This window comes from Podarcis gaigeae (genome assembly GCF_964106915.1).
Source record: "Podarcis gaigeae genome assembly, chromosome: 6".
Taxonomy (NCBI): Eukaryota; Metazoa; Chordata; class Lepidosauria; order Squamata; family Lacertidae; genus Podarcis; species Podarcis gaigeae.
This window is the reverse complement of record NC_139682.1, coordinates 51,860,233-51,887,190: the sequence shown is the minus strand read 5'-3', so window position 1 is coordinate 51,887,190 and position 26,958 is coordinate 51,860,233. Positions and strand designations below refer to the sequence as shown.

Here is a 26,958-nt window from a genome sequence, read left to right as displayed (position 1 = left end):
AATTCAGAGGAGATAGTAAGTTGTGTGGGGAAGACTTTAAAGAGCTTCTTTTAAATTTGTTTACCTGTTTAACTAATAACTTATTTAAAACAGAGTTTCCAACTGACACCCTCCCCCAAGTACCTGATCTATTATTGTGTGGCACTAGTAACTTGATCTGTGAATAAATAAGCATGTGAAGCTTTAAGGTGTGGAGATGAACATCATCACCAGCTAATATTTCCACACCAAACAGCTCTTAAAGGCACTGTTACAAAGGTGTTTGGAAAAGTTGGAAGCCCTGTTGAAAAGAGCAGATAATTTAGTTTTGTTTTAAAGCTACATTGGCAATTGCAATAAGTTTGCATTCAATATCTTGAAGCAAGAGAGTTTTTATTAAATAGAAGTTAAAACAACTAGTTTTCTGCCTTCAGCTGGTCAGGCTCCACCCACTCATAGATTCTCCAGGGATCATCTTCCAACTCCCATCCCAGTGTTTCTTATACGGAAAAGTCTCTCAATTACTACAATCACCACAGTCATCATATGCAATCCTAGTTCACAGGATGGATAATTTTTGGGAGTACACAGGTGCATTCCTATCAACTTGTGGTATGGGGAATCAAGCATCCTGTCAGGTCACAATCCCACAAATTTAGATTCATAATAAGAGTTACTTTTAGCTGTGCAGCTTTTCCTTTAATGCTTGCTTGATGTGCAGACTTTAGCAGATTATAATGCTTCTCTCCATGCTGTGAATATATCACTGTCTGAGGTGAAATGGGAAAGTGCCGCCCTCCCACCCCCCTTTGGTTAACTGGGGTGACATGACTGCAGCTTCTGGTGAGATCTTGTGAGAGGTCTGTGAGATCTCACCAGAACCGGGAAACCAAAGCTGCTTCTCCTCACTTCTCTGGCATTGGTGGCAGAGGTGGGCACAGTACCTGTGAGGGTGCCACCCCTTGGGATTCTGCCATCCGAGGCGGCTGTCTCAGACCTCCTCATGGGCAGGGCGGCCCTGGAACAGAGGGAATTGCCTTATACCAGGTCAAACTTCTAAAATAAAGGAGGACTGCAAATTCTAACATAATGAGGAACCTGTGAGACTACCACCCATCACCTTTGACCATGCTGGATGGGTCTGATGAAAGTTGGAGTCCAAAATGTCATCCAGGTGTACTACAACTCCCACCAGGCCCAGCAAGCATGACTGATGCTCAACGGTGGGTGGAGGGCACCAGGTTGATGAAGACTCCTCTAGCCAGTCCAGCACAGTTAAGATGGAGTAGGCTGAAAATTAGTTTTAAAACCAGATGGTGCTCTCAACATAAACTGTAGGATGATGTCCCAAGTGGTCTCTCTCACTCCCTTTCCCTTCCCGAACCCTACTAAACAACCCTACTGAGCCCACGAGGAATCGCTGAGGATCTTCCCCACAGCATAAACTAGCTCATGGATTGGAAAGAAACAACGCAGAGTTCACTGTCCTAGGAAAACCGAGCTCAAGCCAACTTTGGATTTGATTCATTGGTCTGCCTGCCTCTCCACTGTTAATACTCCAAGGCCTCGGTCGGGGGGAAGGGAGTGAGCGAGGAAAAGCTATTTTTATCTCTCACGTTCCCTTTCATGCATTCTTCCGAATTTCCCCTTGGCCTTGCAGAAAAAGAAAGTCATCACGCAACTTCCAGCGGGCAGCGGCTGCTTTAAAAAACTAACCCCGCCCCCTGGCTGGAGGGAGGGTTCCCTAGCCGGTGACGTCTGCCGCGCTCATTGATAAAAGCCGCGGGATTCCCTGGCCGCGGGTAGAGGCAGCGTGCGTGCGCGAAACTGCCGGGGCTCCACGTGATTTTTGTGCGGGGAGAGAACCGGCCCGCTCGCAGTAAGTGGGCCCCGTCAGCCATGGAGCCCGCTTGCTTCCTCCAGCCGCACCCGTTCGGCGACCCTGGGGTGGGCTCGGATTTGTACAAGCCTTCGCCTCCCGCGGTCACTTCGCCCAAATCCGACCGGGTAGAGCAGCCGAAGCCAGCCGAACCGACGCGGATCATTACCGACCCGGTCTCCGGCAGATCCTACAGCAAAGGCCGCCTGCTTGGAAAGGTACCTGCGGCGTCTTGGGAGAGCGGTGGGCGAAGGAATTTCTCCCTTCCCAGCCCCGCTGCCTTCTAGTCTGAGCCGGCCGGCTTCTAGCGTGTGCGGCCAGGGCTCTGGCGCGCCCTAGTGAGGGATCGTGGATTTAAGGGCCAATTCCGACACCAGCACCCCGAAAGCTACCCGCGAGTTACGGCGGAGGAGACTTTCGCATAGGGTGACGAACAGCAGCACCCGCGGCTTGTCGCGATAGGGGACCCAAAAGTGTCTCATCCGCTTCCCTTCCTCCCTCTTCTCGTTCTCTATTTGCTCGCGTGGAGGGTTTCCTTCCCCCGCCAAGACTTCCCGCTTGATCCGAGGCAGGCATGTCGAGGCACGATTCTCTCTCCCTCCCCCCCCCCCATCTCGTTTTGTGTGGGGCTTCGGGTGCAGATGGGGCTTTAATATTTAACTACTCGTCATTCATTCCCCCACTTCGTATTTTAGTGCGCTCTTCCCCGTCCACCCACCCCCAAATGAGGAATCGTCCCAACAAGCGACCGGAGCTTTTAAAGAAGACTAGATAGAAACGGTTACGCTACCCAAGTGGGTCTTAGTTGGGGGGGGGGCTGCGAGAGAGGGAGAGAGAACGAATAGGAGGCGGGAAATGGCTGCTGTTTCCCCCAAAAAATTACAATAGGCCATCTCTTAGGACTTCTCCAGGGCAGCTATGATTCCATTTGACTGAGTCAAGCACGTCTGGGACCGGATGTTCAAATCGTAGTTCTTAGCCCTTTGGCGACTAGTAAGCCGTTTTCTGGTGGGTTTCTTTAGGTTTTGGGTTCTCTTGCAGATGCTGAACTGCAACTACTGGTCTAATTCAGTGAATACGTTCTGGGATGCCATAACAGATCCCAAGTGCATTCTTATACTATTTGTACAACATGGACCACAGGGATTTGGGGGGGGATATTGTTGATTTAGATTACTTAATCTGCATTATTTATAGTCCTACTTCAACAAAGTAGGTGCTGGGGAAAGCTGACCACCATACCTTACACCTTCCAGAGAGCTAGTGTGATACCATGATTGGAGTTCTGGGATGGGATGTAGATGGCCATATTTAAAATTCTGTTTGCATGAAGTTTCTTGAGTTACCTTAGGCTGGTCATAGTCTCTGCCAACTGTTCTGTACAGGGCTAAGATTATGCTACTGTGACCTCCTTGGAAGAACGGTGGAGCCTAAATGTTAAAAATTTAGCAGACAACTTGGGGATTGGATCCCAACAGTTTCTCATGTTTATCCAGGAGTGTCAAGTAGCTTGCTTACCTCATGCAGTAGATTGCTATTGGAGGCTTGCTAATCTGCAATATGGAGGTTTCAGAAGGGTGGTGAGTGTCTGTTTCTGCTTGACACATACGTTGTAGATATTTTCCACATTTATTATGCAATTTTTGTGATATACAAATGACATGAGAAACCTGGTATACATACTTGTATAACATTATTGTTTATAAAATCCTAATAATAATAATAAGCATATATCTGATGCTTACTGTTGCGAAGCCATGTGAGCTTGCTAAAGATCAGGGATCAGCAACCTTTTTCAGCCGTGGGCCAGTCCACCGTCCCTCAGACCCTGTGGTGGGCTGGACTATATTTTGGGGGGAAATGAACGAAATCCTATGCCCCACAAATAACCCAGAGATGCATTTTAAATAAAAGGACACATTCTACTCATGTAAAAACACGCTGATTCCTGGTCTGTCCACGGGCCGGATTAAGAAGGTGATTGGGCTGCATCCGGCCCCCGGGCCTTAGGTTGCCTACCCCTGCTAAAGATGCTCAAATGGATTCTAGGCAAGGACTTCAGTGATTGGAGAAGGGGCCTTCTGTCTGCTGTTCCCTTAAAGGAGCATGGGCCTTCAGGGTTCCATTCATCCTTTGTTCCATTCTATAGCATCATTCCCTGGCAAATGCAAATTTTGCTCAGCAGCCGATTTAGTAACAAAGTCTGCAAAAGGATGCAATTTTTGTTGACAGTTAGAAAGGAAAAAAGATGACAGAACATTTTAGAACAGTAAAACAAATACAACACTGTGGTAATAGTTGATAAGATGTTGCATGACTGCACTGGTTATATGCATTGCAAACACTGGTTTCCCAGACTGCGCATATATTTTTCTTTTTTGCCTTAGAACTCTTCTGATTCAATTTTTTCCCCCTGGCTCAAAACCACCTTGCTCATTGAGCAATCTGTGTAATCAGGTTTCAGAGTAGGGGGTGGGGGAAAAGCAGCAGCATTTCCACTGGAAATCTCTCCTCTTGGTGAGCTAAGCTGGCATTGTTTCGAAAGATCGTGCTTTGAAGGAGGGGTGCGTCGGTTGGTTCCTTTTGCCCTACATCAAACAATGTGATGTGTCATATGGAAAATCTGCTCATTGTGTATGGGGGTGTCTTGGCACTTCCAAACGCGGTAGAGCTAATGTCGAATTTGGCAGTGTGTATAATTCTCTCTCTCCCCCCAACCCCTGTTCTTACTGCTTCTTTGAAAGATCCTTTCTGGCAATACCAGCCAGAGCTGTTTCTGTGCTGATGCCCAAGCTAGGATTTTATGAGAAACTGGTTTCTCTTTGTTCAGGATGTTGTATAGGTGTGAGGCTTATTTTAGGTAAGGTGTAGGCTGCAGCAAAGATATACTTTCTTTACAGCTGGAAAAACCTGTCTCTAGTCCTCCTTCAGTGCTGGTTGTCTTGTGAGATCATATGCTGTTAAAATCATATTCTGTTAAAAAAAGCATGACGACAGTGGGTGTGGGGAAACCCAAAGGAATAGACACAAACCCTAGGACAGTGAGAGCTGTAACATGAAATAAAATGTATGCCTGGAGAATGTGCTAAACCATAGTCAGAAGTGGAACTGTTTCTTTAAAATGGAATGTTTTCACTACATGTTCAAATGTTTGAATTAGGAGAATATTTTGTTTACCATTATGAAAATAAGTTAGTTTTCAAGTTACACAAACTTGCCCATAAATTTTGAATATCCAAAGGGACAGGACACAAATGCTGGACTTCCTCTGTTCAAGTTCCTCAAACTTGTCCCTCCTGACTTGGAATGGAACTTTTATTTTATTGAGCCATATACTTGGCCTAGGTTATAATTTCAATATATTGCAATGTCACTGAGGGAATGGAATGGAATGAAAGAAATGTCTTGAGCATGTTTCCCAAACTTGAAATTATGATGCTGGATCCCTCTCGTTTAAACAAAACTTGGAAGCCCGTGAAATATTTGAATTGATTATTGAGTCTGTTCTTTAGCACCATGGTTGAGATATTACTGTGCTTAAGTGGCTATGACCATGTTTTGAAGTAGTCCATCCTTAAAGGACTTGAAGGGTGAGTTCACATTAGCTCTTACCATCTGGCTGGGTTCCTGTTTTGGTATACTTTGCCTGAGGTGCTAAGGCAGTGATCTCAGGCATATGTTAGATGTTTCTCACACTTCAGGTTAGAATGCTGTTAGTCATGCGGCAATTGCATTTTCTGTGATCTCATCCTACTTAGATCTGAATTGGATCCCGTCCTAATCCTGTTTCCTTGCTTTTTGTGGTCTTGATGTCTAGTTCTAGTTTTAGGCGAAGATCTGAGAGAATGCTGAGTATGTTGAAAGCAGGCACATGAACCTCAGTCCGAAGTCCAACCATTGACAAGCATCAGACCTCTGGGGTCTCTAGCAAAAAATGGTCTTTCCATTACTACTTATGAGCCTTTTAACTAGAGATTTTCTGTATATACAGCATATGCTGTACAACCAACCTTCTGAACTAAGGACTCCTCTTCTGATACCCATTACGCATGAATGAAAGCAGGCAGTTCTTCCAGTAACTTGTGATACCTTAAAAGAAGAGCCTTAAAATCTATCCTCAACTAGTGTTTTATGTTGACTTAGTTTTGGTGGCAAATATAGTCCTAGCACTTTGGCTGAAGACCGCGGTTCCCCTATTTTTATTTTAGAAGTCAAATTGATGGTACAGGTGCCAGGGGGAAAGGAGACCTGAGATGCTTCCCATGAGTTGCTAATCTATCAAGGACAAGAAAGGAGTTCTCTTTAGCCCACCCTCCTAATTGCTGCCTTATTGGTTTGCAGGGTGGATTTGCAAGGTGCTATGAAGTAACAGACCTCTCGAGCAACAAGACCTATGCAGTGAAGGTCATTCCTCACAGCAGAGTGGCCAAGCCACACCAGCGGGAGAAGGTATGTAGCTCCCTAGTCCTGAGCAGAATGAGGATAGCTGGGGTGTTGGTCATGTCCTAGCTACCAACTCTTTCTGATTATGCTTCTTCCAGATCATCAATGAAATTGAGCTGCACAGAGACCTGCACCACAAACACATCGTGAAGTTCTCACATCATTTTGAGGATACGGAGAACATCTATATCTTCCTTGAGCACTGCAGCAGGAAAGTGAGTCCCAACTTTTCTTTCTCTACAGAGAAAGCATACTTTATTTCTATTGGACTCAATGTTTTATTGCACTGTGAACAAAGGGCAGCAGAAATAGAACCTGTAGAATGGTTTGCACTGAACAACAGGTCTCTGCCTATACGAGATATATCATCCACTGGATACTTCCTATGGGTACAATGGATGAAAGTATGGTTTTCTGTTATGATTAGACATGGTAGGAAAAGATGGGATATATTACTGCAGCACAGGGAGTTGCTGGATTAGAATGCCTCTTATTGTGTCAAAGCAGTAGGACCAGTAATAGTGGCAATTAGTGCTGCTGTCAGACATTTCCCAGGAGTGCTGGGGACCGTGTAGGTCAGGCAGACCTCTTTCAGCATTCTTGGGAATGTAGGAATGTTCACAGGCAGGTTTCCTTACCGATACTGAATTGGCACATTTGCTGTTTGCCATTTGATACTCCTGCTTTGCATGATACAGCGCCACAAATGCTTGCATAAGAATCTGTCGTACAGGTGCCCTTGGCATGGAAGCTGCAGCTGCCATGCATAACAGTCATGCTGTTTTAGCTGCTTGTTCTGTTTGCAGTTCAAACCCCTGTAAACACAGTAAGTCAGCCACTGGCATCTTAATGGCTTTGGCTGCTCTGGGATAGATCAAACTTGATATAAAACTGCCCTGCAAGGATTACTTGTTGGAATAGTGCTTGTATAGAAGGAATTGGGATCGGATCCAGGATTTCACACAGGAACTTCATTTTGCTAAAACAGAACTGGTTATTGCTATCTAGAGGCTTTTCTTGGAGCACTTCAGTTGCATTTCTTAATGTTTAATAGAGTTTGTTTATCTTCATTCGGCTTGCTTGTAAGCCTTGCATGATTAAATCTGCAGTCTTCACATCCATTTTGGAATAACTGTTGGGAGAGGTTTAGTAAATCCCCCTGGACTCAGTATAAAGGGCACATTGTAGCAAATCTTGGAATCTTTGTGATTAGACCCTGAAAAGAGATTTATTTTGAGAGAAGCCATAAAACATGAAGACTCATCCCTAGCTGGATTCAGAGGTTTAGAATGGGAGAAGGAGGAAAATCTGATAGTGGAAGACAAGTGCGTGAGAGTTTGGAATACTTGCCCAAACCACTGTTTTGAACCTGAGAGGAGGTTGGCTTAGCATTGTCCAGTGAGCTTCATGGCTGAGGAGTCCTTTGAATATGGTGCTTCCAATACTAATACTGGAACAACTACACCGCCCTGGTTCTTGCCTGCAATATACCAGGACAACTAGTCATTCTTAGACTAATAATAGTCTGCAAGAGCATCTCTGTAACCAAACCTTTTCTCTTGCAGTCTTTGGCACATATCTGGAAATCCCGGCACACCCTTCTGGAGGCAGAGGTCCGATATTACCTCAAACAGATCATCTCTGCCTTGAAATACCTCCACCTTAAGGGCATCCTGCACCGGGATCTGAAACTGGGTATGTGCAACATAGCTGCTCTCTTGTTCATTTGGGAGTGAATTTGTATTGTTGGGGTTGAAGTAACCTTCAGAAGTCAGCGTCTAATCTCCTTGTATCTTAGAAACTTGCATTTTAAAAATACAAAAACTGGGTTTCTAGATACTAAAGCCTATTCAGGAAATGCTGTTCTGTGGGGAATAAGCACAGCTTTGTCTTCTAGGTATCTAGAGGAGGAACTGCTGAGACAGTTGCACAGTGTTTGACATTTAGAGCCCTGTTATTTTCTGTTGCAGGTAACTTTTTCATCAATGAAAACATGGAGCTGAAAGTTGGAGACTTTGGTTTGGCTGCTAGACTGGAGCCCGCAGACCAGCGAAAAAAGTAGGTGGCTTGATGGATCACTTTCATATGCTCTTTCTTTGTCGAATGCTGCCCTAGCTTACTCCAGAGTAAAGAGGTTCTCTTACAGTGTCTCCTTGGCCTGTTTATCCCACCACACACACCCCTTTGCAGCTGTGTGTGTTTGGGAAGGGGGAATTGGAGCACAACAGGGACACTGGACTTGAAATACTCCTTTGCTTCAGCCTGGAACTTGGTGGTGAAAGGAACAAAGCAGTTACTGTGTGTGCAGTTCTGTCTAAGGCAGAAGCCTCATGTTTGCACAGCAGAGAGAAACAATGCCCAACCTTATATTGGATTTCTGCCTCATGCAAAGTGTTGGTTGCTGCTGTAACTGCGATGGGCAAGCATACAGCGTAGAAAGGAGTTCTGGTTGGGGAAGGGTTCTTAACACAACAGGGTAGCAGTGAGTGGGTATAGGTGCAAGGGACAGCCGAGTCAGTACTATTGCGATTCTAGTCAGAAAGATGTGACTGAGGCTACTGGGAGGCTCACGCAGCAAAGTAGTATGGTATTGTTTGGTTCATTCACATGTTGCAGGGGCACCAGGGGGCTGGAAAAGGAGCTACAGTGAGATGCGCCAGTCAGAGCCTCAGCTGCAGCCTTGAAAACTGGCAGAATGATCTTGTCAGATCAGGGTTTTTGTTACCCACTTGATCAGCTGTGATCCTATTGTAGTAAAATAAACCTTGTTCACTGTTTGCTTCGAGTTAAGAAACTATAATCCAGCCTGTACTATTGCAAAAGAGGACGCCCAACGTCTAACAGTAGAACTCTTTAAAAAAGGGGGGAAAGAGACCTTTTTAAAATAAGAGTTCTGTGGTTAATTGAATCGCATGTTGTAACTTTCCCCAGGTACATGTTTACTCAGCTTAAATCTTTGCAGTAGGAAATGAATCTGAGAGGATGTTGTGAAAGTGGTATTTCTGTAGAAACTTCAGTGAGGTTGGTGTGGCCTGGCCTGGTCTATGGTAGAAGATCTTAAGATGTCACAAACGAAGCTGCCCTGAGCCAGAACACTTGTCCATGATAGCCAAGGGATTGAGCCTGAGACAGAGTTCTGCATGCAAGGCCAGCACTCTATTCTTTCCCCTTTACTCTTCTGGCAGCAGCATTTCCTATGACAGAACTTCCCTTTTTGTACTGCCGACATGGCAAGGAATCCCTGCTGTAGCCCAACTAATGATCCTATGTGTGTTTGCTTCCAGGACTATCTGTGGTACCCCCAATTACCTTGCCCCCGAAGTGCTCCTGCGACAAGGGCATGGGCCGGAGTCAGATGTGTGGTCTTTGGGCTGTGTCATGTAAGTCCAAAGCACGTTTTCTTCCCCTCTGAAGGCTTCTTGCAGGCCTGTTTCAGTGCTGCAACTTCTTGGCTTTTTAGCTCTTTTTGTATAGCTAAATGGGAGGAAGCAGGATTCTTTGGCCAGCATGTTCTAGCACAGTGGTTCTCAACCTGCAGGTCCCCAGATGTTGTTGGACTACAATTCCCATCACCCCCTAATCTCTGGCCTTGCTAGCTAGGGGTGATGGGAGTTGTAGTCCAACAACATCTGGGGACCCACAGGTTGAGAAAGGCTGCCTAGCACAACATAAACCTTGTTGAAGATTAGGTACTAAAAATAATAGGCTACAAGCAAGAGCTTGGAGTGGGCGGCAAATGCAGGAACCCTGAAGAGAAGCTGCGATGAAATTAAATGCATGAAGCGTGGAGCCTGCATGCAGCCGAGCAGCCTAAATTCTAGCTGTTGACACCTTGCTTCAAACAAAGGATTCCTCTTCTCAAAAAATGTTGATGGCTTTGTCGGGGAAATTGTTAGTTAGCCACAGAGCACCACTGCATATCCCTCTATCTGGGGCTCAAACAGACAGGTGGTAATTGAAGTTGGGGTTATTGGAGATTGGTAGAATGAGGAATCAGTTTGCTCCAAGTATGTTGGGATCAAATTGCAAACAGCTTTGTAGGGCTTCATGCTAAGTGCTTATTGCCTCCCTATTGCTTCCTACAAATGCTAAAGCGCTTGTGTCAGCTTGACCACGTAGTGCACCATGTTCTGCACTAGATGAAGCTCACAAACACTTACCGAAGGCATCTTAAGAGGGAAAGTAGCGGTTGAAGCTTTTCAGAGGTTGATAAAGCTGAGGGCTTTGCCAATTTATTTTAAGTGCTCTTGGCTATGATAGTAGTGTGGAATTCAGGCTACCTGTTGGGTCCCCTGAGCAATGGAAGTATTGGTCTGAGTATTAGATAAAAGATGCTTGTATGCTGAGCACATGTTGCTAGCATAGCTTGACTGCAACTAGACCTATAAAGCTTTGCCCAAAATGACTGCTTAAATGTATTTCTGGGCCATATATAAGAAGGTCTGTTTTAAGGACAAATCTGTTTATTTGATGAAACTCAAAACGCCACAAAGCTGCTGCTAATCTTCCACAATCTTATTGACAATTTCATTAGAACAAATGGAAAAAGTGGCTGGCCTGTGGTTCACAGCTGGCTATTTGGCTCAGGTGCTATTCGGCTGCTTTCCGGAGTGTCGTCTTAAAAAATAGTTTGTGCCTTCAGTTGTCTTTGCCCTGGTTAGCCACAGCTTCCTGTTAAGTTTTCACAGCGCAGTAAATGGAAATTTTTATCTTGAGTGCTGGGGGGTGAAGGAAGAGCAGCATTGAACCTGGTGACTGCAAAGGGGAGATCCCTCCTTCTCTCCTTTTCCCAGTTTTCAGCTAGGCACAGAACCTCTTCTAGAAAGGCTTGGCTTGCTAGCTCTGATCACATGGAAGGACTGTCACTTGCTCTCCGGATGTGCCTCCGGTCTGGAAGCACCTGAAGCGACAGCAGTGTCTTATGAGCTTCATTACAGGGAGCACTTAATTGGGTGTTGCCGCCTGTCAGACTTCCTCCAGAGTTGTTGCTGAGTCATGTGCTCATGGAGGCTGCCAAGGGCAGGCTGCTAGGCCAGAACTATTCTGGAGTCTCCTCAGCACTGAGTGAATTCACCACTTGCCACCTTTCTTCTCCCCACCCCTCAGGTACACGTTGCTATGTGGGACCCCCCCTTTTGAGACTTCTGACCTCAAGGAGACCTACAAGTGCATCAAGCATGTCACGTACACGCTCCCAGCCTTCCTTTCCCTACCAGCCAAGAACCTGCTTGTTGGCATCTTGAAACGCAACCCCCAGGACCGCTTCACGCTGGAGGAGATCTTGGACCATGAGTTCTTCACCAAAGTGAGCAGCAATCTTCTGTGTGTGTGTGTGTGTGTGTGTGTGTGTGTGTGTGTGTGTGTTCTAGCGATGTCACTGCCAAGGTAGTAAGCTAGGCTACACAACATGCTGTAAGGTGAGAAGTGGCAATATCTCTTTCTTGGGGTGATAACTTCTTCCTATTCATATGGAGTCTGTGACTGGGCCACCTCCATTATTGGAATGGCAGTGTTCTATTAATATGGGTGTTAGCTCCTGGGATCCTGCCTGGATTGCAATTTAGATAATTACATCCTGCTTCTAATTATCGCTTAACAATCCTCAGATATCTTTGCTCTATGCTGCCTGGTTATTATACCCTTTCCAAGGGTGCATGTGATTTAGAGAACTTGCAAAACTTGTGAATGTGGTCAAATCATGTCGATTTGCAATAGGGCCTTGAAGAAGCTGGCATTGGTCCAGTATATTGTGTACAGTCTGTTCTGATGCATAGCTCAGCTTCACTAATTAGTTTCCTCAACTTTCAAGGGATACACACCTGATAAGCTCCCACCCAGCAGCTGTGTGATGGTGCCAGAACTGAACCCTCCCAACCCTGCCAGGAGCCTGTTTGTAAAGGTCACAAAGAGTCTCTTTGGGAAAAGAAAGTCAAAAGGTAAGTTGCACGTTGACCTCTTGTTCTGGGAACTGACTGTAGCCCCTGTGAAAACTTATGCTCACACTTCTGCTTAATAAGAGCCAAAGGTCCACCTAGGTCAGTGTTTGATTCATGCCAAGGCCAACAATATGCCTTTGGGAAGCACATAAGCAAGGCATGAGGCTAATAGCAACATGTTGGTCCTGCCTGGAAGTAGCCACTAGTTTTCCCTTGATGTTTCATCTGCAGGATTGGGAAACTGGGAGATACTAGGATTGGCAATAAACTCCAGACACTGCAGCCCTTCACCACCTGATGCATGGAATAGATGAATACAGTGGTGCCCCGCAAGACGAACGCCTCGCAAGACGGAAAACCCGCTAGACGAAAGGGTTTTCCGTTTTGGAGGCACTTCGCAAAACGAATTTCCCTATGGGCTTCCTTCGCAAGACGAAAGCCCATAGGGAAATCTCCGGGACAGCGGGGAAGCGCAGTGCGTCTTCCCCACTGTCCTCGGACATCCTCCGAAGGCTAGCGGTGGGGCGGAGAGACCTCCTCCCGCTGCCAGCCTTCGGAAGGCTGTCCTGAAGACTTGCGGTGGGAGGAGGGTTTTCCTTCCCACCGCCAACATTAAGAATGCTGTTCTGAATGTTGGCGGTGGGGAGGAAAAACCCTCCTCCCACCGCAAGCCCCGGGAACAGAGGAGAAGCGCTGCACACCTTCCCCTCTGTTCCCGTACCTGTCCTGAAGGCTTGCGGTGGGGAGAAAAGCCCTTCTCCGCACCCCCAGCCTGGCAAGCGGTTTCCATAGGAACGCATTAATTGATTTTCAATGCATTCCTATGGGAAACCGTGCTTCGCAAGAAGAAAAACTCGCAAGAAGAAAAAACTTGCGGAACGAATTAATTTCGTCTTGCGAGGCACCACTGTAGAGGGAAGGGAGGCTTGCCACTTGGATCCGTAAATTAACACCAAGTGGCCAAGCCAGAGCAACCCCTAGAACTCCCATGTCAGTCCCTAACCCCTAATGTATGTACTTGACAGAGTCTACTTTAAGCAATATCTGCAGCCCTGACCTGTTGACTTTGTGTTAGGATCTTATTAACTTGTATTCTTCTTGCTTTAGTTAAGAAGGCTCCTTCAGAAGAGAGAGATGATATCTCCAAGCTGGTAACAGGCCTTGTGAAGACCTCCATCTGTAGGCAACTGAGCCACAAAACTGTCGAAGGGAATGAGGTAAACTAACTGCAGGAACTTGGCTGTTCAGTTGTGGCTTTCAGAGGAAGGAAAGAGAAACAAGGAAGTTAACCCTGCTATGTGCTGATCAGACTTTCTGCCTCCTTAGGTCACTCCTTTGAATGGTCAGAGTCCTGGCTCTAGCCCAGTAGATACGGTAGCAGAGGAAGGCTCACAGAAATCCATCTCCAGGTCCATTCGTGGGACGATGGCTAGCAGCAGCTGTGAAGGTGAGAAGTGGCAATGTCTCAATTAGCAGTTCCTCCTTAACAGTGTATTTTGGTCAGATGAAATCTGCTGTCTGTCAGGACTAGTCCCAGGGTGGTAGAGGGCCCTTCAAGAGCAAAGCAGAGAAGCACTTCATCGTGGACAGTAGGGCCAACAAGCAGTTTAAGTCTTGAGCAGACTGACTCTGAACTGGCAGGTTCAGTCTCACAATGCCTATCGGTCATCGAAACTGAACAACAAATCCATTCTTAGAGGCAGGGTAACTCTGGATACTGGAGACAATTGGGGAGGGGCATTGCTATCACATCCTCCATTGTTTTTGAAAAAAAAAAACATTTCTGCTCATGGTTAGATAAAGAATTCTATTCTGGGTTTGATGGTCTTTTGGCTGGGTCCTGTAGGTCTTAATGTTAGAAGTGGCTTAATTTGAGGATGCGAAACAGTGGCCCTACAGAGGTTGTTGGGCCCCAACTTCCTTCAGCCCTAGACTGCATAGCCAGTGGTTGGAGATGATGAGAGTTGTAATCCAGCAACAGGGGGGCAAGGAGTCAACAGGTTCTTCAGCCTTTCTCTTCCCACTCCCGTTTGAATTTTGAGCTTCGGGAGCAGAAAATCTCTTGAGCTTGGCCATGTAAGCTGATTTTGTAAAAACTTAACTATCTTCTTCCCCTCTTTCCCCCACCCACTAGTATTTGAAGACTGTGTCACAGCATCATCTGTCATTGAATCAGCCATTGGTCTTCTGAAGAACTGTCTATCTGTCATGCCACCAGGTAAGCTTCAGGGAGTATCACAACCCCTGGGATGGTTAGAGACAAATGGAAGAACTGTTGTCTTGGATGTTGATATTAGGGGGGAGAAGCAGGAGAGGTGCAGCCCTAGTTCCTCTAACCTGCTAAAGAGGCATTTAACATCAGGCTCCCTGGATCTCCGTTACCTGATATTTGTCGTCATCCAGAATAAGGGCCACCTCCTTTTAGGTAGCATCCTGATGGAATGCAGAAACTAAGGGGTGGTGTGTGTTTCCATCTACCTATTTATCTAGATAAATGGTAATCCAATTAGATTTGCAACATCTGGGAGTAGGAAAGTTGAGACTGATTCTGTTCCTATCCCAAGCATGACCTCTTCTCTTTCAACCTCATTTCAGTACCACTTTTGAAATAGGTTTGAACCTATTAGCTTTATTTAATGAGTACCTTTCTTCCCTGTCCAGCTGAGAGGAATCCTGCTTCCCTGGCTTGCCATGAGCACTTTGTCTGGGTGAGCAAGTGGGTGGACTATTCCAACAAGTATGGTTTCGGCTATCAGCTCTCCAACCACAGCATTGGTGTCCTCTTCAATGATGGAACTCATATGGCCCTTTCTGCCAACTGGAAGTGAGTGGAAGAAACGGACTTCCTGGAGGGTTTTGAGGTTGGGAAGTGTAGAAGTGTAGTCATGGCCTACCCTAACCCTAACCCTAACCCACAAGCATGGGAGAAGGGGCTTCCCCTATTTGGAGCAAGGCTAGAGGACTAGATTGTGGGAGGAGTTGAACATTGTGCTAAAGGAAGTATTTTTTTTAGTGTGAGCATTTCAGCTTGCTAGGCAGAATGACCTCCCCTTCTCCCTGTGTGTTCTGGCGGTTCTACCAACCCCTGCCCCCCAGTAGATTGAGGAGGAGAGGGCAAGTCCAGTTTGCAATAGCAGGCACCCTTGCACTGGTTTCAGCTAGTGGAATGCACTTAGTTTAATCAGGCCCTATCTTTATGATCTTATGGCGGTGGGGACAGTCTGTGTTTACCCACATGGGGGTTTGTCTTGGGATGATTCAAAAGGTCTGATTCAATAAGGAACAGACAACCTTTAAGGGTTTGGTTTTTTTGGAGCATAGCAGATAGACCACTTTCATAAACTGAAGCTAAAGTTTTATGACTACATTCTGGCTACTGCAGCTAACTGCGTTCTCTTTCCCTTCAGGAAAGTGCATTACAACCTGACAAACAGCAAGCATTTCTCCTTCCCGGCTTCAGCTGTCCCTGAGCAGCTGCAGGGGCAGATGGGTGTCCTGCAGTACTTTGCCTCATATATGGAACAGCATCTAATGAAGGTGAGCAGCTGCCTGGCTTGGTGTAGTTGGCATGTGTGTACAGAGTTAGTTGCATTGGCTTGCTGATGACTCAGCTCGATGCAGAAAACACGAGTTGTGTTTTAGCAGAGAACAATCCCCCCTTGCTCTCAAGTATGTTTGACCATACTCAAGGTTCATAGGAAGAGCCTCCCTTGAAGGGTCTTGTGAGATACACCTGAAAGCACTGAAACTTTCATCATATTGGCCAAACTTTGGTTCGTGGCTCCAAACATGTATTTGGTGGGCTCTTTACTGCCAGATTCTGCACTCCTAGTTGCCTTGCCATGCCTGCTCACATCTTTATGATTACTTCATGTACTCAAAGTCTCAACTGATGGATTGAGTAGGACTTCCTTTCCCAAACAGAGATGATCCATTAAACGGATGTGCTAATTCATGTTCCTTGAATTTGGCCAATACTTACCTTCTCCTTTGGCTTGGCAGTAGTGTCAGGGATAAAGTTATACAGAAAAACAATTGCTAGGACTAAACCAGTCATGTGGTGCCAATGATTCTCTAATTTCTTTTTTCTTCCCTTCTCTCCACTCCTCCCCCTTCCAAAAAATCCCAGGGAGGAGACTTACCCAGCATAGATGAGACTGGACAGGTTCCACTGTTGCTTCTACAATGGGTGAAGACTAATCAGGCCTTATTGATGCTTTTCAGCAATGGAACCTTTCAGGTAATAATTGGCACCAAGTCTTTTTAGCAGATTACGTAGGCCCTATGTCCTACCTATTGATGGAGGTGGCACATGCTGGCGTTTCATATCCAGTTGCTATAACTATTGTGTGGGGTATAATCTGAAGTGTTGCCTTTTGATTTGGACAAGAAGCTTTCTGTGGAGTGCTTCTGAGAATGTGGATGCTAAGTTGAAAGTAGATGCTGGGCTATCTGCTTTGTAGAGCACATTCAGTTTGTTATGCCTACTCTGCTATTTTTGAGTAGCAGCTGGTGTCTTGAAATTAAGAATTCTAACACATTTTAAAGCACCTCTACAAATACTAAACATATCTGATTCCATAGGCCCTTTTCTAAATCTAGATTCCTATCCCTTCAGCAATTTGCCCTTTGTTTCCACTTAGATGGAGATGTCTGTGGTGGGGGCATAAAACTACCCTCCATATTAAGGCTATGCTAGCAGATACCTAGGTGCAGGCCGTGGTTGATGGCTAAACCCAATTGAGTTGGGAGTCCCAAAGGGTAGGGAGTGCTACACAGAAAGAGGCACAAGTATTAAATGTCTGTTGTGCTCCGTCTCCTTTATTCTAGGTGAACTTCTACAATGATCATACCAAGGTGATCTTCAGCAAACCTGACCACACCTGCCTCCTCACCTACATAAACCGTGACAGGAATTCCTACACCTACAAGCTCAGCAGCATTGCAGAACTTGGCTGTTCACCGGAGCTCCAGCGTAGGCTCAAATACATCCTTAAGCTGCTTCAACAGCGAGTGGATGCATAAGGCTACAGGGTGGACACCTGGTATCCTTGGCCCTTTCTGTTCTTCCAAGAGCTTCGTTGTTAACGGTGCAGGAGAAGGCAACGCTTGAGACATCAGAATTCTTCCTTAGTCACATGCCTTTCTACAAGGGAAAACTTCAAAACCCAAACTGCACTCAGATTGGGCCAAACCCTTCTTCGGAATCCATCAACTTCTGGGATGCTAGCCACCTAATGACTTTTTATTATTGTTAAAGAAATGGGATTTTTTTTTTCACTTGTTGACATGACTGCTCCAGTCCACATTGGAGAGGAGGAGTAGAGATAACTGCCTTTACTCCTGTGTGGCCTTTGCACAGATGGTTATGCACATTGGCTTGTTCATGGGGAGGGGAGAATCTGTGATCCATACACTCCATGGGAAACAAGTAGTGAGGGTAATAGCAAATCTCTTTTTTTTAAAAAAAAAAAGTTTTCTGAGTTTTGTCCAGTGCCTAATGCCAAATCTGCTGTTGGATCTTGGCATCTCAGAGTCTGAAGGGTTAAAGGGCTGTGAGTCCAGTTCATGTATTCAGGCTAAATCAAGTGATTTCTGTTGTGAGCCATTTCAGGCTCTTGCAACACTACCGCTGCCTTCCCGTGGAATGCAGTTTTTCGTTTTGTTTTTTGCTCAGAGTTGCATTACTTGCCCTAATCCTTGGCTGGTTCTGACTCATGGACCAAACAAGAAATCTGTGAATTGGGTGTGGCTGCTCTGCTAAGAAGGGCAGCAGAAACGGATGCTGCAGAGGCGCAAGATCAGACAAACTGCTCCCCTGCTTTAGCTGTGATAGGACTACCACAATCCTTGGGGGACTGTAGTTAGCTGAAGAACCAGCTGGCTGCCTTCTGGAATTGGTAGGGAAGAACTGCTACAACTCTTTAATTTGGGAGGAACAGAGGTAGGATAGCTGAATCTTCAGTCTGAAATCAGGGTTAATTCAAATACCTAGTGCTGCTGCTGCTAAGCACTCGAGGCTGCAAAGGTACATGTTGGGTAATGGAACTGTTACACTAATTAGGCAAATGGGATTTTTTTTTTCCTTTTTGTGCTGAGACTGTGAAACACCCTGTTTGCCTCATTTTCTCAGCTGTTTTCATTCCAAGATGCAGCAGAGGGATTCTGTAAATTGCCATGGTACAGACTTGAACGGCTTCGTTGGAAGCTGCCAGTTTAATGTTTTGAACTTGACAAGACTATTTGTCCAGCTATGGAGCCTAAATGGTGTGAACATCCTAAGATTTATTTATGTATTTATGAGCTATTTATTTTGCACCTGTGTCTTGTCAATCATTGCACACCATGTCTCCAAAAACCCAGCTGTCTTGATTACAATAAAACTCATTTTTATTTAAAAGCAAAAGAACAATGGTTACTTTGTAAGTGTCTCATTGGTGGTTAAGAGTTTCATTGGGGCTGCCGGCGAGGCAAATAAAAAGCTGTATCAATGTTTCCTTGGTCTAGACTACTATGACATATTTGTGCTATGGAAAGCTGCTTCATATATTAGCATGTCCCCAGAAGAAACTTGGCAGGTGTGCACTTATAGACAGTAGACATACATCATATGCTAGCTAGCAATACAACATTAGCTGCAGATAATAAAAAACAACTTCCGCTCAAGCAGCAGAAAAAAGATTCTTTTATAGACCTGGTTTTTTTTGGGGGGGGGATTCACCTGGTGCTAGAGAAATCAAATAAGGTGCATTGCTGGGCATTGCACAGTCAGGATCCCACTGCCAAAAAAACCCCTCCTCCCAATAACTGTCTACTGCACTTGTTGGGGTCACCTGGAAAGGGATATCTCAGTTTCATCTCAAAGACTGGGAGGAAGCCATTGAGTGGGATTTAAAGATCAAAAACATAATTGGGAATTATAATAATAATTTTTTATTTATACCCCGCCCTTCCTGGTTCAGAAAACCCGGCTCAGGGCAGCTAACAACAAATTTTAAACACTTAATTGTAGAAGCAGCATAAAATACAGTATAAAAACATGAATAACAATAAAATTCAAAGTTCAGAAATCAGTTTGGGGGAAATCCATCTAATAAGCATTAGTTACAAGGACTAGCTGGCTGAATTAGTCCTACTTGGGCCAGCGAGGAGGCCAGGGGAGAATTAGCTGTGGGGTCTCAGAGCACATAATCTTCATAAAAGGAGAGAGGGGGAGGGAAGAGAAGGGAAATAAAAGTCAGGCTGAATTCAAATTAAAGGCCAGGTGAAATAGCTGTCTTAGAGGCCCGACGGAAGGAGGTTAAATCCTGAAGGGCCCTAGTCTCATGGGACAGAGCATTCCACCAGGTCAGAGCCATCACTGAAAAGGCCCTGGCCCTGGTGGAGGATAGTCTGGCTTCCTTAGGGCCCGGGACCTCTAAACTATGGTTATTCATGGACTTTAAGGTCCTCTGCGGGGCATACCAGGAGAGGCGGTCCTGTAAATACGAGGGCCCTAAGCCACAAAGGGCTTTAAAGGTCAAAACCAGCACCTTGAACCTGACCCTATACTCCACCGGGAGCCAGTGCAACAGGTACTGTAAAGCACTGGGTGAATATGATCCCATGGCAGGGACCCCATGAGGAGCCTCACTACAGCATTCTGCACCCGCTGGCGTTTGTAGAACAGTTTCAAGGCAGCCCTGTGTAGAGTGAATTACAGTAGTCAAGCCTGGAGGTGACCATCGCATGGATCACTGTGGCCAGATCGGGGTGGGAAATTGGAAGTGGAAATGGACTGGAAGTCAGTGCTGATGAGAGAGCACTGGTGTAACATGATCAAAACATCTAATCTTGCAGGCTTATTCGGGACCAATTGAAGTTTCTGGAACATTTTCAAAGGCATCCTGCGTACAATGCATGGCGGTTATCCAAATGGGTGGTTACCAAAGCACATGAGTAACAGAAGCAAAGGCTATTTTGGTCTAGGCAGAGCATGAACACTGGGGACTTCCCTGTACACAGGCAACATGGCTGGAGGCTGGTTCAAGCATGAAGTTATGTCCAGTACAGAAATCTCTTGCAGCTGTTTGAAAGTGGCTGAGATGTTCCTACTTGTGAGAACTGATTTAGACATTGCATAGACTAAGCTAATGAAATGCTGAGCTGAGATGTCGTGTTTGTGGGTTGTTCTTTTAAAAAATCTGTCTATAAACATAAAGTGTCCTTGTTGCTTGTGATTTTTGCTGTCAACGAGTACAGTTTGCAGCACCTAATCACAGTATAGTAGGTGCAGGATTTCTCTCGTGACCTGTCCAAAATGAACCCCCTTTAGGAATTATTGGAGGTACTTGGCGTATGTTTCCAACCTTTCGCTGACTGCTTTTGTTGTCACCTTGTTTACTCTAGCCTCTTATTTTACTACTATTTTTGATGAGTGCGCAAAGGAATTTCCTCTGGGTTGAGGTCATGCGCAACTGTGTGCGATAGACAAAGCCACCTGCTTGGTTTGGTGCCCTGACATCCCTTCTCTTGGTGCTGTTGCCATCAGAGGCTTACTGAAGCATATCCAGTGTCTGCAGAAATGGGGCAGCTGTTGTAAAAAATGGAAAGGAGTTATTTTAGGGCAGGAGTGCTCTGTGTAAGGTTGCGAGCTGGCTGTTTTTGAACTGGACTGAGGGGGTTCTCCTAGGTCATTCTCAGACTGGCAACATGTGCATGTATTTAATTGAATTACCATGCACAACTGAACAATGGCAGACTCCATAAGATGAGCCCTGTTGGATTTATTTATTGATTTCTACCCCACCTTTCCTCCAAGAAGCTCAAAGCAGTATTTATGGTCCTCCCCTCCCCATTTTACCCTCACAAAACCCCTGTGAGGTAAGTTAAGCTGAGAGGTGGTGACTGGCCCAAAGTCATCCAGTGAGCTTCATAACTGAGTAGGAATTTGAACCCTGGTCTCCCAGGTCCTAGCCCAACACTTCTTCCTACATGTGGTGATTGGCTTGTTAAATTTAATGCTTGGTCATATGTACATGTATTCACCATTAAGTGTGCATGGGATTGTAGCCTTTGTTTACTGTGTGTTGATTTGTCAAATGTTTATCAGGGTGAAGAAAGTTGACATTCTTAGTCAGCACTGAGACTTTTTCTGAATGTTGGCTGCAGCATAGTTTATGTGAAAAGCTTATTAAGATGGCTTAAGATGTTAGAGCCTACTGAGGTCATGGAGTTAGTCTATTCCATCTCCTCTCCACACCCTCATACCTACCAAAAGGAAAAAAAGTCTCATGGAGATTCTTCTTATTCATCTGAGAGACACTGTACTGGCAAGTGGGTTGATAGATGGAATTATTTTTCTGGCACAATCAGATAATTGCACAGATACAAACTGTTCAAAGCACACCCACATGAAAAATGGTATCTTCTAGCAATGGGTTTAAATTACGGTAAGCCTGTAACTTCTTATAGCACCTTGCAGAGAATTCATGGCAAATACAGGCACCCAGATCCAGGATTGTTACAGTTGAAGCCAGTGTCCTAACTTTGAGTCATCTCCACACTATACAGTAGATGGAAATACATTGGTATTTATGAATATTTCATGCCTTTTCTGTACTTGCTTTTCTCATGAAGTTGATGCTGAAATGTACTGAATCAGCAGTAGATGCATGTTTTCCATAAGCAACTGTATTTGGTCATAGGGAGAGACAGATCGAGGCTCTTTAAACTTGTGCATGAAGAAAGATACCTTTCTACTTGTGGAAAAGATTCCCAATGTTCTTCTGCTTGCACAAGTGGTTACACAACATCTTGCACAAGCAGAAGCCTGAGAACTGCTGTAGAATCTATGTAGTTTAATGCTCTGTAAACTCCTTTGAGTGTTTGCAAAACTGCGCTGGTAGCTATTTTCACTGCACTCATGCTTCTTTCATGTCTTTGGGAATTAGTTTGATGCTAGAATATATTACTCTCTTTATATTGTACAGTCTATGTGTAGGTAAATAAGCAGCCTAAAGTTAAGCTAAAAAGAAACTAATAGCTCCTGAGCCATCAGAACCCTTCTATTTCATATTAGAGTCATACCTTGGTTGTTGAATGCCCTGGAACTCAGACATTTTGGCTCCTGAACACCACAAACCTGGAAGTGATTGTTCCAGTTTGCGAACGTTCTTTTGGAACCCGAACGTCCAGTGGGGCTTCCGCAGCTTCTGAATGGCTGCAGGAGCTTCCTGCAGCCAATCAGAAGCCGCAATTTGGTTTTTGAACGTTTTGGAAGTCGAACGGACTTCCGGAACAGATTCTGTTTGACTTCCAAGATACAACTGTACTGTAATACATTTTTATCTGACAAATAATACTACGGATATTAAATTCTTCCACTATTTCATATCAACTTAAATTAAATATGGGTAATAACTACCCAAGTCACATTATGCATTTATTTTATTGCTAGCTTGTCACAGCAGGTAAGGGAGAGGGAACTTTAGGATCAGCAAAGCAAACTCATTCAAAATAGAGTCCATGAACTGTGGCCACAACAAAGAGTGATGAGTTAGTGAAAGTGGCAGATGCAAAACTGTCATTCTCCACATCCCAGAGGGATTGACTAGCAATGCGCAGACCTTGGTTGGCCTGTTGGCCCAGAAAGACGTTACACACCAGCTTGTAGCGAGGTGGGATCAGCTCTTTGATTCTGTTCCGGATGAGGTCTGACAGGTTCTTGGCCACCTGTCCGCCGTTTGCAGGGTTATACTTGGCATCCCCTAGGTAGGTGGCTAGGACAGATTCAAGAACTTGCTGCACTTGGGAGGCATTAAATTTGCAGCCTTCATCTGGCTTCGTCTTGTAGCTATTTTCATACTGCGTCTCCCGCATGGGCTCAAAGAGTGGTAACCCAGAGAAACTCACTCGACCGCAATGCATCCAGGGTCCAATGGAGAGCCGCCTTCCCCCAGCAGCCAGCGAGTTCCTCCTGCTGGGAAAGGGGGCATTGAGGATGCTCATGATGGAGCTTCTCCGGGATGGTGGAAAGGGGGCTTTCCCTTCTTCGATACTCTGCAAGCGAAGTAGTGGCTTGGGTGCCATATCTGTTGACTGGGAGTGCAGGGGGAGAGAGAGTGGCCCTGCCTTCGGATGGCCAGAGTCCATGCCCTCTGAGGACATCATCTGGTTTAGAGTTTCCTGGGACAGTACCTGAGGCCGCTCTGCCATGCCTAAGTGGTAATCAACTCCTGGGACACAAGGGAAAGAAAAACTAAATTACATTGATACATTACTGCTCACTAGAGCCACTGTACTCCCAGCAACCCATTTCTTTGTTCATCTGGACAAAGTTTATTTACAGGTAAAAGGTAAAGGGACCCCTGACCATTAGGTCCAGTCGTGACCGACTCTGGGGTTGCGGCGCTCATCTCGCTTTACTGGCCGAGGGAGCCGGCGTACAGCTTCCAGGTCATGTGGCCAGCATGACTAAGCCGCTTCAGGCGAACCAGAGCAGCACACGGAAACGCCGTTTACCTTCCCGCCGGAGTGGTACCTTTTTATCTACTTGCACTTTGGCGTGCTTTCGAACTACTAGGTTGGCAGGAGCTGGGACAGAGCAACAGGAGCTCACCCCATCCCGGGGATTCAAGCTGCCGACCTTCTGATCGGCACGCCATAGGCTCTGTGGTTTAACCCACAGTGCCACCCACCTCCCTGTCTTATTTACAGGAGCATTCCTCAAAAAGAAAATGTTGACTCCCTCCTTCAAACACCAGGCAAAACCAGCAACATACAAATGTCTATGTGGCCAGAGTATCTGAGAATGTCATTGCATGACTTTATTCTGTTATTTTTGGATGCTTTTGGTTGTTATTTTAGGTTTGTTTTTAAGTTTGCATGTTTTTATTGAGATTTAGGCTTGATTTGTTTGGTTTACTGCCCTGGGAGGGGAGCACATTATTGGGCAAAAGGGCAGTGGATAAATATGTTAAGAAAGGACAGGTGGATGAAAGAAAGGGATGGCGCTTGGGATAGAGGATGTGACTCCTTCCCTGGTCTACCTCATCCAGGCTCAGAGGCTGGATCCATCCATCAAGGAAAAAAGGTGTTGGGGATGGGTGAGAGTGGTTCTAGGAAGCGGGGGTTGAAAGCAGGTCCTGCCCATTGCTTCTCTGGTTGAAACTTGCATCCCCAAACTGGCTGATTTCTAGAATACTGGTGCAAGCCAAGTTCTAAGGAATTAGTCAATCGTTGCAGGAAATAGACCTTTAGCTCAAAAGGCTAAGACGTAGTTTTGTTACTTTTAAAATGTACACATGAAAACTGAGATTTTCCAATAAGTTTGTAACTCCAGATTCTATGAGGCAAGAGTCTTAAGAAAAAAAAACATCAAAGGAAGTGGAATAAATGGGTCATTGCCAGGAACATTAAAACCAAGAAGGAAGAGTGGAAAGAACAGCTGCAAAATTATTTCAGAGTCTTCTTCACTTCTTTTCTGTTGGGATTGGAAGCAATACATACTACAAACTGCCTGAAAGGGAGTGAGGGTGCATACTAGAGATCACATCTATGTAGGGATAAATTAAGACTTGATTTCCTTTCCTTTCTTTGCTATTTTTAAAAACCCAGTTTTAATTTTTATTATTATTTAATCCTATGATTTATTTGGCATAGAATATTTATAATAACGTTTTTGTAGGACTGTAGGTGCCTTAAGCTCTTGGAGATAGAGCAGGTTAGGAAATTAAGTAAAACATGGCTAATTTGATTAGGAACAGCATCCTATCTTTTAAGGAAACGTTTACATGATAACAGCACAGATCTATTACTTTTACAACTGACTTCCATATCCTTTATTCGAACAACCACAGAAAAACAAGAAAGGAATTACCGTATTTCCCATAGCCAATGATATTTTTCTAGAAAAAGAGGTGCCAGAATGCACATGAACACCTCCCTTGTTCTCTTATAATGGCAATGGCCCCACCTGACAGGTGCTGGAACTGAATTTGGGCAAGTTCTGGTTGAAAAAAAGCCCTGGGTCTTTCAACTGAAAGTAATGGAAGTATTCTCGCAACCATCTGGTAACCTTTTGCATTTTAGGTCAGATTAACTAAATAGAACAGTATAACTCTCCCTCCTCCATTTTCAAATACTCATTAGGTGGAAAATAGGCACATGCCTAACCTCACCTGATACTGATTAAGCAAAAAGGATGACTAAAATGTGATTACAGGTAATTAATTCCCATTAAGTGATCTTGTGTGCACAGCACACACGAGTTCCAGAGCATGCGAGAAAATCATTGAAAAAATCAGCGAAATATTTTGCTCAGTCAGCAAAAGGTGTGATTTATAGAGATGGACCACAGTGATGTTTGAGTCTGGCCTATCTTACCTGGAAGCAACGAAGCCTCACACAGAGGCCAGTGGGCTTGATAGAAGTTGAGTCCTGCTACATCCGTGGTCAAGAGATAGGCTGTAGAAGCTGTTTAATACCCTTCATCTTGCTAAAGCTTGCTCAGGCTTGTTGCAAGGACCTGCCAATGCCCTCGCCCCTACCTCCCTGCCTTCTTCAGCTCCCTCCCCTCCCCTGGTAAATCATTGGCTGTTTAATGTGACAGTTCAATGGGGAGAGCCATCAAAGGCATTGCAGGAGGACTGGGCAGGCTGCCACCCGAAATACATGGTCTCCGTGGAGACTGTCTCACTCACATTATTTTTGCACAGATTAGAATGTGTGTGTGTGGCAGTTAATGCCTCTATGCTTCATGGGGGGGGCAGAGGAAATATTTGGTTATGGCCTAATGTCTCTTGTAACCACTAAAGTGCTAGGCCAAGCTAATGGGGTTCTGTTCTCAGTCAAGGGGTCTCCATGAGGTCATACATTCTGACCCCATCTTTCCCTTCCTATTTGTGTCTATGGTTCATAGTTGAATATAGCTTGTTGTCCAAACTGGGTGTGATATTAACTGCATGAACTTCAGCAGCCTTGGAACCTTGGGAGAGAGAGATCTCTCTGGACTGGTGTTTGATTGAAGGTATATTCTTCAACATGTCCTTGACACAATGATAATGCATTAGTGGCAGGTTTATTCTGCTTTGCTGGTTTGTTCTGTGATGCTTCTCCAAAGCTACCTCATTATTGCTGTCTGGAGGAGCTGCACACGACTTCAGCAGGACAAAAGTAAACCAGCAGGAAGTTACAGGATATATACTGAATGGAAACAAAGCCATACGACCTCAAAACCTCAAACAGCATTGAAAGTGGGATTGTGTATGACTGCCCAGGTAGCATCATGAGCACCGAATAATCATGAATTCTGGAGGAGCCCAGGAACTCCTTCTCTTCCTGCCACACTCCTGAAAAAACTGTGCCCTCTTTGAAGCTGCTGTATGCATTTTAAGCGAACCTACCTGTTATGTACTGAGTTGAATAGGATCCAAACTGCAGCAGTCTGATTGGTCCTAGAACAATGCAGCACTATGATTGGTTGGCAGGAACCACCCAATCATGCTCCAGAAATAAGTGAATCCACAACCTGATTGGCTTACAGTAGAATTCCAGAATTAGCCAATCATGTGCAGCCCATTGTGTAAATAATGTATATAAAGCAGATACTTTGAGGCGACTTGCATTCATTCCTCCTCACCACTATGAGCTGAATAAAGAGCATGAAATCACTTTGCGACTCTGAGTATATTTCACTACCTTTGGCAATCAGGAAGGATTCCTATGAACAGCAAAGATCAA

General features: G+C 45.1%; 2 protein-coding genes across 2 annotated transcripts; one reads left to right on the top strand and one right to left on the bottom strand.

Annotated features, from left to right (window-relative positions):
* The first annotated feature begins 1,748 nt into the window (after positions 1 to 1,748).
* On the top strand, positions 1,749 to 18,643 carry PLK3 (polo like kinase 3). Its single transcript, XM_083742408.1, has 15 exons — positions 1,749 to 2,076; positions 6,200 to 6,307; positions 6,400 to 6,516; positions 7,867 to 7,996; positions 8,272 to 8,359; positions 9,586 to 9,681; positions 11,408 to 11,606; positions 12,111 to 12,237; positions 13,345 to 13,454; positions 13,564 to 13,684; positions 14,372 to 14,455; positions 14,899 to 15,061; positions 15,645 to 15,774; positions 16,367 to 16,477; positions 17,068 to 18,643. The coding sequence occupies exons 1-15, from the start codon at positions 1,879 to 1,881 to the stop codon at positions 17,260 to 17,262; spliced, it is 1,977 nt and encodes a 658-aa protein (XP_083598534.1). The 5' UTR covers positions 1,749 to 1,878; the 3' UTR covers positions 17,263 to 18,643.
* Positions 18,644 to 22,688: 4,045 nt separating this feature from the next.
* DYNLT4 (dynein light chain Tctex-type 4) lies at positions 22,689 to 25,855 on the bottom strand. The gene is made up of 2 exons (XM_083742565.1): positions 25,603 to 25,855; positions 22,689 to 23,453 (listed from the first exon to the last, which is right to left on the bottom strand). The coding sequence occupies exon 2, from the start codon at positions 23,431 to 23,433 to the stop codon at positions 22,726 to 22,728; it is 708 nt and encodes a 235-aa protein (XP_083598691.1). The 5' UTR covers positions 23,434 to 23,453; positions 25,603 to 25,855; the 3' UTR covers positions 22,689 to 22,725.
* Between the last annotated feature and the right edge of the window lie 1,103 nt (positions 25,856 to 26,958).